This window comes from Schistocerca cancellata, chromosome 10 (assembly GCF_023864275.1).
Source record: "Schistocerca cancellata isolate TAMUIC-IGC-003103 chromosome 10, iqSchCanc2.1, whole genome shotgun sequence".
NCBI classification, from domain to species: Eukaryota; Metazoa; Arthropoda; class Insecta; order Orthoptera; family Acrididae; genus Schistocerca; species Schistocerca cancellata.
In genome coordinates, this window is record NC_064635.1 from 77,887,064 (window position 1) to 77,900,404 (window position 13,341).

A 13,341-nucleotide genomic window follows, 5' to 3' on the forward strand; every position below is an offset into this window, starting at 1 on the left:
TTGTAAGTAGTTTTGTCTGAAAGCTGACACAGTCCCTCAGCCACGTACTCCCGACGATCAAGTACCACAGTCGTGGAACCCTTGTCCGCCGGGAGAATGACGATGGATTGGTCAGCCTTCAGATCACGGATAGCCTGGGCTTCAGCAGTGGTGATGTTGGGAGTAGGATTAAGGTTTTTTAAGAAGGATTGAGAGGCAAGGCTGGAAGTCAGAAATTCCTGGAAGGTTAGGAGAGGGTGATTTTGAGGAAGAGGAGGTGGGTCCCGCTGTGACGGAGGACGGAACTGTTCCAGGCATGGTTCAATTTGGATAGTATCTTGGGGAGTTGGATCATTAGGAGTAGGATTAGGATCATTTTTCTTCGTGGCAAAGTGATATTTCCAGCAGAGAGTACGGGTGTAGGACAGTAAATCTTTGACAAGGGCTGTTTGGTTAAATCTGGGAGTGGGGCTGAAGGTGTCCCGACTGACATCTCTGCCCAAACTCTTTGCCTTTACAAATGTCTGCTTGTGTCTGTGTATATGCGGATGGATATGTGTGTGTGTGCGAGTGTATACCTGTTCTTTTTTCCCCCTAAGGTAAGTCTTTCCGCTCCCGGGATTGGAATGACTCCTTACCCTCTCCCTTAAAACCCATATCCTTTTGTCTTTCCTTCTCCTTCCCTCTTTCCTGACGAGGCAACCGTTGGTTGCGAAAGCTAGATTTTTGTGTGTATGTTTGTGTTTGTTTGTGTGTCTATCGACCTGCCAGCGCTTTTGTTTGGTAAGTCTCATCATCTTTCTTTTTAAATATATTTTTCCCACGTGGAATGTTTCCCTCTATTATATTCATATCATTAATTTGAACCCAACAATCACGTTTGTTATTGTTATTGTTATTGTCACTGTTACATTTCGTAGTCTTTTTTGTCTTCTTATTTCCTCCTTCTGTTTTTGCCATCAGTTTTACTTTCTATTCACCTTCTCCTTTTTTACCGTAATCCAGTATACAATTTTATCCCGCCGATATATACTCAATAATACGTAATAATACGTAACCCACTTCCAAACCATAACCAAAAATTTTTTTTCCGCTTTCAACACTACCGCTGCTATGAAATCCGCCGTTTCCAGTTCACAAACAGTTCCTTTCAGCTATTAAACAACCTTTTCGGCCAGTTTTAATATCTTTTGCTTTATTTCCATTTCCGTTTTTCTCACATCATCGATCATTTTTAGCCGCTTCCCACAGGTTTTAACGTCATTATTTCTTCATCAGACAATTTTTAGCTTCATTTCCATAATCTGCCACCACCAAACCACCCTTTTAATACATCCTCACGTAGTTTTTTCGAAATTTACCCGTATTTCTCCACCCTTTAACGTGTTTTGGCGGCAACACAACCACCTAACCTTTATGCACATCATTATCTACCTACACAAGTTCACCATAGGATCAACATAGCCCAGCTCTAACCAACCCTTTTTCGCCTTTTTTCACACCAGATCTCCATTTGATTTCTAGTTTTACCTTTATCTCTCCCCATATATTTTTATATTTATTTTCATTTTCATTTCAGCCTGGTGTTCCACTTTCCACCTTCCAGTACCATGTCACCCTCACAACACCTCCACAACGACCCCATTAAGTTTTATTTACATTCCCTCCGCAAACATGCCTTCGCCCTAGCCAGATTACACTCCCATATTTTATTTTCTCAGGCTTGTCTGACATTTGGCATCACCCCCAAAGGCCTCACACTTAAAGTTCCCATCTCTGGCTGCAACCCTTCTTTCCATCAGTCCCTATACCAGTTCCAAACCGAACAATCCATTGCCCTCACCCACCTAATCCTTCACCTACACATCCACTCAGCCAAGCAACACACCCATCAACTCCTGTCCCTAATAAAAGTCCTCAATCTTTCCTCTCCCACATCCACACCGGTTGTTCAGAGCATCCTCCTACAGGCCAACCGCAAATTAGAACAGCATGCCACCCTCCACCTTAAAAAACTATCCAATCTCCTGGTTTCCCACCTCCGGAAAGGCAACTCACTCACCCTTCACAACCATTCCAGCAAACCTCAACCTCCTCTCATTGCACACAAACCTAGTCTCTCCCATCTACTCAATCTCCCACTTCCAGCTCCATTCCCTCCAAAACCTCAAAATTCCAATCAACACAATCTGGAACCACAACACCCCAATTCAGTAGTTAACCTCTCCTCCAAACCTCTCTCCCAATCCGAAACCTCTGTCCTATCCAAAGGCCTCACCTTCAGCCCCACTCCCAGATTTAACCAAACAGCCCTTGTCAAAGATTTACTGTCCTACACCCGTACTCTCTGCTGGAAATATCACTTTGCCACGAAGAAAAATGATCCTAATCCTACTCCTAATGATCCAACTCCCCAAGATACTATCCAAATTGAACCATGCCTGGAACAGTTCCGTCCTCCGTCACAGCGGGACCCACCTCCTCTTCCTCAAAATCACCCTCTCCTAACCTTCCAGGAATTTCTGACTTCCAGCCTTGCCTCTCAATCCTTCTTAAAAAACCTTAATCCTACTCCCAACATCACCACTGCTGAAGCCCAGGCTATCCGTGATCTGAAGGCTGACCAATCCATCGTCATTCTCCCGGCGGACAAGGGTTCCACGACTGTGGTACTTGATCGTCGGGAGTACGTGGCTGAGGGACTGTGTCAGCTTTCAGACAACACTACTTACAAAGTTTGCCATGGTAATCCCATTCCTGATGTCCAGGCGGAACTTCAAGGAATCCTCAGAACCTTAGGCCCCCTACAAAACCTTTCACCTGACTCCATCAACCTCCTGACCCCACCAACACCCCGCACCCCTACCTTCTACCTTCTTCCCAAAATTCACAAACCCAATCATCCCGGCCGTCCCATTGTAGCTGGTTACCAAGCCCCCACAGAACGCATCTCTGCCTACGTAGATCAACACCTTCAACCCATTACATGCAGTCTCCCATCCTTCATCAAAGACACCAACCACTTTCTCGAACGCCTGGAATCCCTACCCAGTCTCTTACCCCCGGAAACCATCCTTGTAACCATTGATGCCACTTCCTTATACACAAATATTCCGCATGTCCAGGGCCTCGCTGCGATGGAGCACTTCCTTTCACGCCGATCACCTGCCGCCCTACCTAAAACCTCTTTCCTCATTACCTTAGCCAGCTTCATCCTGACCCACAACTTCTTCACTTTTGAAGGCCAGACATACCAACAATTAAAGGGAACAGCCATGGGTACCAGGATGGCCCCCTCGTACGCCAACCTATTCATGGGTCGCTTAGAGGAAGCCTTCTTGGTTACCCAGGCCTGCCAACCCAAAGTTTGGTACAGATTTATTGATGACATTTTCATGATCTGGACTCACAGTGAAGAAGAACTCCAGAATTTCCTCTCCAACCTCAACTCCTTTGGTTCCATCAGATTCACCTGGTGCTACTCTAAATCCCATGCCACTTTCCTTGACGTTGACCTCCACCTGTCCAATGGCCAGCTTCACACGTCCATCCACATCAAACCCACCAACAAGCAACAGTACCTCCATTATGACAGCTGCCACCCATTCCACATCAAACGGTCCCTTCCCTACAGCCTAGGTCTTCGTGGCAAACGAATCTGCTCCAGTCCGGAATCCTTGAATCATTACACCAACAACCTGAAAACAGCTTTTGCATCCCGTAACTACCCTCCCGACCTGGTACAGAAGCAAATAACCAGAGCCACTTCCTCATCTCCTCAAACCCGGAACCTTCCACAGAAGAACCCCAAAAGTGCCCCACTTGTGACAGGATACTTTCCGGGACTGGATCAGATTCTGAATGTGACTCTCCAGCAGGGATACGACTTCCTCAAATCCTGCCCTGAAATGAGATCCATCCTTCATGAAATCCTCCCCACTCCACCAAGAGTGTCTTTCCGCCGTCCACCTAACCTTCGTAACCTCTTAGTTCATCCCCATGAAATCCCCAAACCACCTTCCCTACCCTCTGGCTCCTACCCCTGTAACCGCCCCCAGTGTAAAACCTGTCCCATGCACCCTCCCACCACCACCTATTCCAGTCCTGTAACCCGGAAGGTGTACACGATCAAAGGCAGAGCCACGTGTGAAAGCACCCACGTGATTTACCAACTGACCTGCCTACACTGTGAAGCGTTCTATGTGGGAATGACCAGCAACAAACTGTCCATTCGCATGAATGGACACAGGCAGACAGTGTTTGTTGGTAATGAGGATCACCTTGTGGCTAAACATGCCTTGGTGCACGGCCAGCACATCTTGGCACAGTGTTACACCGTCCGGGTTATCTGGATACTTCCCACTAACACCAACCTGTCTGAACTCCGGAGATGGGAACTTGCCCTTCAGCATATCCTCTCTTCTCGCTATCCGCCAGGCCTCAATCTCCGCTAATTTCTAATTTCAATCTGCTGCCGCTCATACCTCACCTGTCTTTCAACATCATCTTTGCCTCTGTACTTCCGTCCCGACTGACATCTCTGCCCAAACTCTTTGCCTTTACAAATGTCTGCTTGTGTCTGTGTATATGCGGATGGATATGTGTGTGTGTGCGAGTGTATACCTGTTCTTTTTTCCCCCTAAGGTAAGTCTTTCCGCTCCCGGGATTGGAATGACTCCTTACCCTCTCCCTTAAAACCCATATCCTTTTGTCTTTCCTTCTCCTTCCCTCTTTCCTGACGAGGCAACCGTTGGTTGCGAAAGCTAGATTTTTGTGTGTATGTTTGTGTTTGTTTGTGTGTCTATCGACCTGCCAGCGCTTTTGTTTGGTAAGTCTCATCATCTTTCTTTTTAAATATATTTTTCCCACGTGGAATGTTTCCCTCTATTATATATATATATACAAAGATGATGTAACTTACCAAACGAAAGCGTTGGTATGTTGATAGAGACACTAACACACACACAAAATTCGCAGTTTTGCAACCCACGGTTGCTTCATCAGGAAGAGGGAAGGAGAGGGAAACAGGGAAGCATGTGGGTTTTAAGGGAGAAGGTAAGGAGTCATTCCAATCCTGGGAGCGGAAAGACTTACTTTAGGGGGTTGGAATGACTCCTTACCCTCTCCCTTAAAACCAACATCCTTTCGTCTTTCCCTCTCCTTCCCTCTTTCCTGATGAAGCAACCTTGAGCTGCGAAAGCTTGAAATTTGTGTGTGTGTGTTTGTGTTTTTTTTATATATATAAAATAAGATTATCTTATACCTAGAGGAACTAACAAAACTTGTATGAGACAAATTACTCTCTACAAGGCTTTTCAGTTTAATTTAACATGAAACAGTTTTAGAAAACTTCCAAACATCAGCTAAAGCTTGGATGTCCCTGAATCAAATCCCAGAAGAATCCCAGATGGTTCATGAGGTCATATCAAAAAATAAAGAAAAAAAGATAGAAAGAAATATTAGAGAAATTATCTATGAGCACAGATGTTAACAATCAATGCTCTCATGTATTGCTTATTGCAGACAAAAGCATGAAAAGCATTAAGAAGTATATAGCTAAATAAAATGTCTTTATGGCCAACAAATTCCAATGATGAGGACAAAGCTGCTAGGGTGCAGGCAGCAATTCTAGACAAGGCTCTGCGTGCACCTGCAAAACAGGCAACACCGCATGCCAATGGCACTTGAAGGAAGAAGTGTGGTCAGTCGGTATTTAGCCCCGACCCTTCTCGTTACCACTTTGATTGCACTGCTACCTTGCCAGCCCATAACATTACAGGACTATATGTGACAGCTCCTCTCATTGCAATTCAACTCTCCTGCACCAGTGCTGGTGGCTTACATCTGGCCACCAGGCAGTAGCGATCTCAGACATTGAAGACACCATCATAGTGAGTTCAGCACATGCAGCTGATGGACAGCATTGTCTTGAGAAACTAAGTAGCAACTTACATGACATAATCTCAGAGTGGAGTGCACTCAGTTCATTCTGTTACAATTTGTTGATGCACTTACTTGTCTCTACTCTTGGTATCTTACTGCACTCTGCCTGGCATCATACTCAGACTATGTGTGGAGCTTCTAACCTGTATTTTCATTAATGTGATTTTGATATTATACACATACTTATTTGTGTGTCTAGTTACCACACAAAAGGTGGCAAGCACCGTTGATCATTGATGTGTGTTTTCTGACGTAGTGACTATGTCAACAGGTGCATATTTAGAGGTAGAGCTTCAAAAATTACTGCAGCAGCAACTGGAAAGCCAGAGGCATTTAGAAATGCAACAGCAGGAGAACATGGCCATGTTCGACAGAATGTTGACCAGCCTGTTAGCACAACCTTCAACACTTGCCAGCTTACCTGCCACCTTTTTCCGCCTATGATGCAGCTGTTGAAGACTGGGAGTCATACAAGAAAGATCTACAACAATATTTCATGAGCTTTAAGGTAATGGGTGCTGATACTGTTAAAGCTCTCTTTCTGTCTTGGATATCTCCTCAAATGTACCTGTTGTTAGCGAATTTAGACACTCTTTGGGATCCTGGCTCACTGTCATTTGACAAAATGGGTTGTTTGTTGACATTACACTGTCATCAACTTACCCGTGTCTTTTATCAGTGCCAGGACAGTCCCCATCAATCATATTGGTCTTGGGCTGTGGAATTACATGGTTTAAGGTGAAAGTGTCACTTCATTACTGCTCAATAAAGAAGTCCACCAATGAGCTCTGCAATATGAAGACCCCACCCTAAAATATGTCCTTTATACTGCACAATCATTTGAGGTTTCCCATGTGTCAGGCCATCGATTAGATTCTGGGGTGGACATGGCTGCTGTCAAATTAGACAGTGGTTGACATTAACATTCCAGCATGGCTTCAAAGGCCGAAGTTGTGGCTTTACGGCATGCCTAGCTGCCATGTTCCACACATACTCGGCTATGACAGACAAACATCTACAAACCCCTTCCTTCTTGCCCCACCAGTTTCTTCAACACAGCTTGCTGACCTGCCCTCAACATTGGTCTTCTTTATGCCCCTGTAGGAAGATGGGACATATTGTGGCAGTATGCCACACTTGGTCAGCTCTGGCTGCAGTTTTGATCTCTCAAGCCATGGGCATTTTAAGTTGTCAGACCTGCGTGTGACAATCTTATGCCTGTTTCTAACAAACTGTTCATCAATATGTATATTAACAGGACACCCCTATGATTACAAGTGAATACAAGTGTGGCAGCATCGTTTCTTAATTCTAACACATAGCTGTGCCTCAACTCCTCTCTGTTGTCCCCTACTTCACATTGTCTCATCGCTTACAACTGGCAGCAAATCTCTATTCTTGGAAAGTTTATGGCAGAGATGACATACAAGACAGTACAGCACTCATTGACATTCCTTGTGGTGGGCAGCGCTATTGCAGAAAATTTGTTTAGTTTGGATGCTTTTATGGCTTTTGGATTCATGATTGCTGACTCAGTTCACCTAGTTTCTGACCTTGTGCCCTATCAAGAACTAGATGAACCCTGCAAGAAATATTCAGCCCTTTTTTGCCTGGGTGAGGCAAAGCCACAGATTTATTGATGCCTATTACTCTTAAACACATGGCATAACAATGGTTTTTCACGGCAGCCTCTTTGTGATCAAGTCAAGGTAGAATTCGTTAGGCTGGCAGCTATGGAGGTCATTGAACCCTTATGGTCTAGTCAATGTGCTATACCATTAGTGATTATCAAAAGCCAACTGGAAAGCTCTGACTCTGTGACAATTTCATGGTGACAATTAATACACAGCCTGTGGTCAACACCTACTGCATGCCACATCCAGAAGAACTCATTACAAAACTGTTGGGGGAGACAGTATTTTTCTAACCTCAGTATGTAGGAGGTGCATTTCCAGCTGCTGCTGGACAAATAGCTGTGACAGCTCCATGTCATGAACATACCATGTGGTCTCTGCAGGTACAACCAGTCAGTTTTTGGGGTCAAAAGTACTTTGAACATTTCTCAGTGATTTTATGGAGCAACTCATACAAAGTGTTTGTCATTGAAGCAACTACCTTGATGACATTGTCATCACGGGGCCCACCACTGAGGGTGATCTCCACAACCTTCAGTTTCTGTTTCATTGTGGGATGCATGTCTCAAGTACTGTCTGGACAAGTTGTATTCCTTCCATCCTTCTATTGTGTACCTGGGGCATGTCATTACCCATCAGTGGATCCAGCTGACAAATGGTGCAGGTATTATGGCCCTTCCTTGTCCAGCTAACATGAAGGAGCTCCATGTATTTTCAGGTAAAGTTGTGTAATATTACAAAATCCTCCCATGCCATATCTCTAAATCAGATGCTCAAAAAAGTCATCATTTGTTTGGACACCAGCTTGTGAACAAATGTTCAAGAGTTTGAAAGGCTGAAAGATATTCTTCAATCAGCCCCTTGACTGGGCACCTATCAGCTGGGTCAACAGCATAGTGTGTTTCACTATCATAGCCTTAGGCTGGCAAAAGATGTTAGAGTGTGCTGTTTAGGTGATTAGCATTTAGAGAATTTCCACTGTTCACACTTCAATTTTTGTTTGTGCAGGGATGACGTGAGCACAGGACATCGTCAAAGCAAGATGCTGTCCAGAGTCTGTAACTCCTCTGCAGATAGAGTTTATACTTTGATGTTGTGGCTTGGTGCTGTTTTAAAGGCACAGAGCAAGCACCTCTACTGACAATTTAAGGATATGAAGGACAAAAGTGCTGGCTTGCTGGCATGTCTAAGGCCAGTGATAGAGTGTGAGACTGAACATTTAATTGCTGCTTGTCCTAAATGTGCAGGCCACCACACCATCCCACAGCAATGTTACTCTGTGTGGCCAGAATCTTCATAACTGTGGGAGAGTATCTAAATAGATTTTGTAGGTCTCTTTTTGGAAGCTTATTGGTTGGTGCGATAGATTGCTACTCTCAGTTCCCATACATGATAAACCGCCTCTCTACAACCCAGATCTATTCCACAGAAGGCCTCACCTGCACCCTGGTGATGGACAATGGCCTATAGCTTATCTCACTGTCTTTGCAAGATTTTTTTGCACATGGTATCCACCATATCAGATCACCCTCTTTCCACCCTCAGTTGAAGGGGATGCAGAATGTCTCGTACTATCATTCAAGACACAGATGAACAAGTATATCAGAGACACCTGAGCAGAAGATGCATTCACGTGTTTTTCAGCTCTTACAGGTCCATGTCAATTGATCAGAAGAGCCTGGCTGAACTGCTGTACAAGTGCCAGCTGCACACAGTGCTGCACCCTCCTTGGGTGCCTCCACTGGGCAATATGTGCCAAAGCCCTCATCTGGGCTTGTTCTTTTGGTCATCGTGATGCTGAATGCTGGTGGTCATCCAGGGCCAGTGGGGTCACAAAATCTTCACAATGCAGATGGAGGACAGGCTTGCCATTGAAAGCAATTCTACCCATTGGTGGGGAAAGGCCTCTGGTGAGTCTGCACACAACTCCCAAGCCTTCCTCCCTTCAGTGACCTGTGTCCTCACCTTCTTCTCTGTCCTTGGAGGCTCCTTTTCTGTTTTTGGGCCCACCTTCTGCACTGAGGCAATCTCACTTACTTCTCCCTCCTCTACTGCTTTTTCCAGCCATATGCACAAATGCCAGGGTGCAGGTGTGGACGAGCTTCAGCAGTCAAACGATGGTGCCATATGGTTAGCAGGTGCTGTACTAGCCAGTTCCTGTTCCCACTCCTGAGGCCCTAGCTGTAGCGTTGGAGTACCCAGTGGCTGGTGCCACACCTGTGGGCATCCATCTGTATTGGAGCTGTCACCACCAGGGCCATTTTTGGCCCTACTCTCCTACAGAAACCAACAGGGACTTTTGGCTAGAAAAGGATGCCCATCAGTCATACTTCAGAAGACATGGTTGTGAGTTTCCTGGGTGCCACTCAGTGTCTCACAGTGTCAATGAGGTCTCCAGAGTTGCACTGTCTCACAGTCTCTCCACCAAGGGGAGAGTATTGTGGTAGCCATCTATTACCACCATTACCATAGGAGGAGATGAGGTACTGAATAATTTTGTCATGATTCATCCAAACCCTCACCTGCCAGCTCAGGTCAAGCTGCCAGGCCATGGCATGATTAAAATCAAAGGCAGTATCACATCAAGATCAGCCTTCACAGCCACAGGCAGCACAACCTCAAGAAACTGACTAGCAACCTACATGATGTAATCCCAGAGTGGAATGCTCTAACTCCCTCTCTGTTATGACTTGTTCACATGCTCAACTGACTCCACTCTCTGGACTCTCAGTACCTAATTGGACTTGTCCCCTTATTGTACTCTCATTTTGTATGGAATTTCTTAACCGTATTCTCATTTTGACATTATACACATATTTACACTGAAGCACCAAAGAAACTGGTATAGGCATGCATATCCAAATACAGAGAAATGTAAACAGGCAGTATATGACACAGTGGTCAGCAATGCCTATATTAGACAACAAGTGTATGGCATAGTTGTTAGATCAGTTACTGCTGTTACAATGACAGGTTATCAAGATTTAAGTGCATTTGAACGTGGCGTTATAGAAAGCGCATGAGCGATGGGGCATCATCTCTGAGGTTGCGATGAAGTTGGGATTTTATCATACGACCATTTCACAAGTGTACCATGAATATCAGGAATCCAGTAAAACATCAAATCTCCAACATTACTGTGTTCAGAAAAAGATCCTGCTAGAATGGGACCAATGATGACTGAAGAGAATCGTTCAACATGACAGAAGTGAAACACTTCCGCAAACTGCTGCAGATTTCAGTGCTGGCCCATCATCAAGTGTCAGGGTGCAAACCATTCATTGAAACATCATCGATATGGGCTTTCAGAGCTGAAGGCCCACTCGTGTACACCAAGCGAGGTGGTGCAGTGGTTAGCACACTGGACTTGCATTCAGGAGGACGACAGTTCAAATCCACATCTGGCCATCATGATTTAGGTTTTCCGTGATTTCTCTAAATCACTTCAGGCAAATGCCGTGATGGTTCCTTTGAAAGGGCACAGCCAATTTCCTTCCCCATCCTTCCCTAATCTGAACGTGTGCTCCATCTCTAATGACCTCACTGTCGACAGCATGTTACACACTCATCTCCTCATCCTCCCACTCGTGTACCGTTGGTGACTGCACGACACAAAGCTTTATGCCTTGCCTGGGAAGGTCAACACCAACATGTTGCCTGGTCGGACAAGTATCATTTCAAATTGGATCAAGCAGATGGACATGCACAGGTATGGAAACAATCTCACGAATATGTGGACCCTGCATATCAGCAGGGGACTGTTCAAGCTGGTGGAGGCTCTGTAATGTTGTGGGGTGTGTGCAGTTGGAGTGATATGGGACCCCTGATACATCTTGATACGCTTGACAGGTGACACATACATAAACATCCTGTCTGATCACCTGTATCCAATCACATCTATTGCGCATTCCAACAGACTTGGGCAATTCCAGCAGGACAGTGTGACACACCACACATCCAGAATTACTACAGAGTGGCTCCAGGAACACTCTTATAGGTTTAAACACTTGCACTGGCCACCAAACTCCCCAGACATGAACATTATTGAGCATATCTGGAATCCCTTGCAACATGTTGTTCAGAAGAGATCTCCAACCCTTCATACTCTCACAGATTTGTGGACAGCCCTGCAGGATTCTTGGTGTTATTTCCCTCCAACACTACTTCAGATGTTTGTCGAGTCCACACCATATCGTGTTGCGGCACTTCTGTGTGCTCACGGGGGCCCTACACAATATTAGGTGGGTGTACCAGTTTCTTTTGTTCTTAGTGTAGTTGTGTGTGTAGTTACCTCAACTACCACTTGACTTACTAAATGTCCATCACAAATTATATAAATCCAAATATAGTTGTAGTCTATTCCACATATTGCACACAGATTAATGTTTAAGGATTTGCTTCTCCTTGGTTAAGATGTGCCTTCAGTTGTTCCACATTCCTGAAGGTTCTCCTAATGCAATATATGGAGTAAAATTCAGTAAAAAATAGGGCAACATCCTGATGTTAGCTGACAGTGTGCGTAGTGATCAGTATTCAGAAATGAATGAACAGTGCAATGCTTCAGTATTAAATAATTTTTTTGTGAAACAGTATTGGCCACTAGGGACAAATATATTAAGGCTGCACTGCTTTAAGCAGATTAAACTTTTATTTGGGAAAATGAATGCTGCAGCCTCCGGCTGGTTATCCCAATTTATTTTTCCCATAGATTCTCTAAACTGCTACGTGCAAATCTGGCAATGTACTCTCCTTGCAGCTCTCTCCACAGGACATGATGGACTTTCATGAAGTGCTCAAGAAGAAACTACTTGTTGGCTGCCAATATTTCACATCTTTGCCAGCACATGAATAATGATTCATTGAATCCTGATGAAAATCTTTCAGTTTAGCTTGTGACAGAGTGAACTATAGATCAACTGTACCTTCTCCTTGTCCTTGTCCTTTTCCTTCTTCTTTTTTGAGGTGGAGGCAGCAGAGTGGGACCGACCCTTGCCACCAGAAGTCTCATGGCACTCACACTCACACTCTTCTGGATCGACATAGCTGCAACATGACGGGCAGTTTTACAAAAAATTTACATGTTTGATTTTACTGAAACTGCTTGGTAAAAACAAGTGTTACTATAATGACGTGTAAGGGAGGGTACCTGAAATCTCTCTCCTCTCCTAAATTAGTTTTCCAGTATAATTTAATAGGTATTGTTGCAATGTTGTGAGAGACGTAGGAAACTACAGAACCATTCACTTAGCTGTTGGAGTAAGAAATTTCTTTGTTCTGTTAATTTAAAATTCAGTTTTTGAAAACTAGTTCTTGATATAACTCACAACAATATCTAATCAACATTAAAAGAATTATGTTGACTCATATGATCATCATTTAGCACTGGTCATAAATTTTTGAACATTATACCTCAGTTACCATACGTGTTAAGCTGTATTCATTTCATTAGTTTTTAGTGACAACTGGAGTTGTGAATCTGCCCCTTCCGTACATATCCAAGCATTCCAAGGGAAAGATTTAGGATTACCCATAATGTATTTTAATTATGATATTTTTTCTGACAATGTAAACTAGTTTTGATTGATGTGATCAGTCCAACTAATCAAGTTTTCCACAGTCATAGGTGACAAGGGAGGCCACAATGTTGGATCAGGGATTTACTTCAAACTTTGTACACCTTTAGTAGGCTACTAAAACAACATAATGTGCAGGTAGTAAGGTGTAGTACACTGGCAATTCAGAGAACATCACAAGAGAAATTTTATGCTTCTGTTGTGTAACAAAT

The 13,341-nt window shown here is 44.2% G+C and overlaps 1 protein-coding gene across 1 annotated transcript in view; it reads right to left on the bottom strand.

Annotated features, from left to right (window-relative positions):
* The window catches only part of LOC126106138 (serine/arginine repetitive matrix protein 2), a 230,265-nt gene that overhangs the window by 62,478 nt on the left and 154,446 nt on the right, over window positions 1-13,341 (bottom strand). The window contains exon 17 of the mRNA XM_049912381.1: window positions 12,479-12,599. Within this exon, the coding sequence (XP_049768338.1) occupies window positions 12,479-12,599 (121 nt within the window). The remainder of the gene's footprint in view (window positions 1-12,478; window positions 12,600-13,341) is intronic.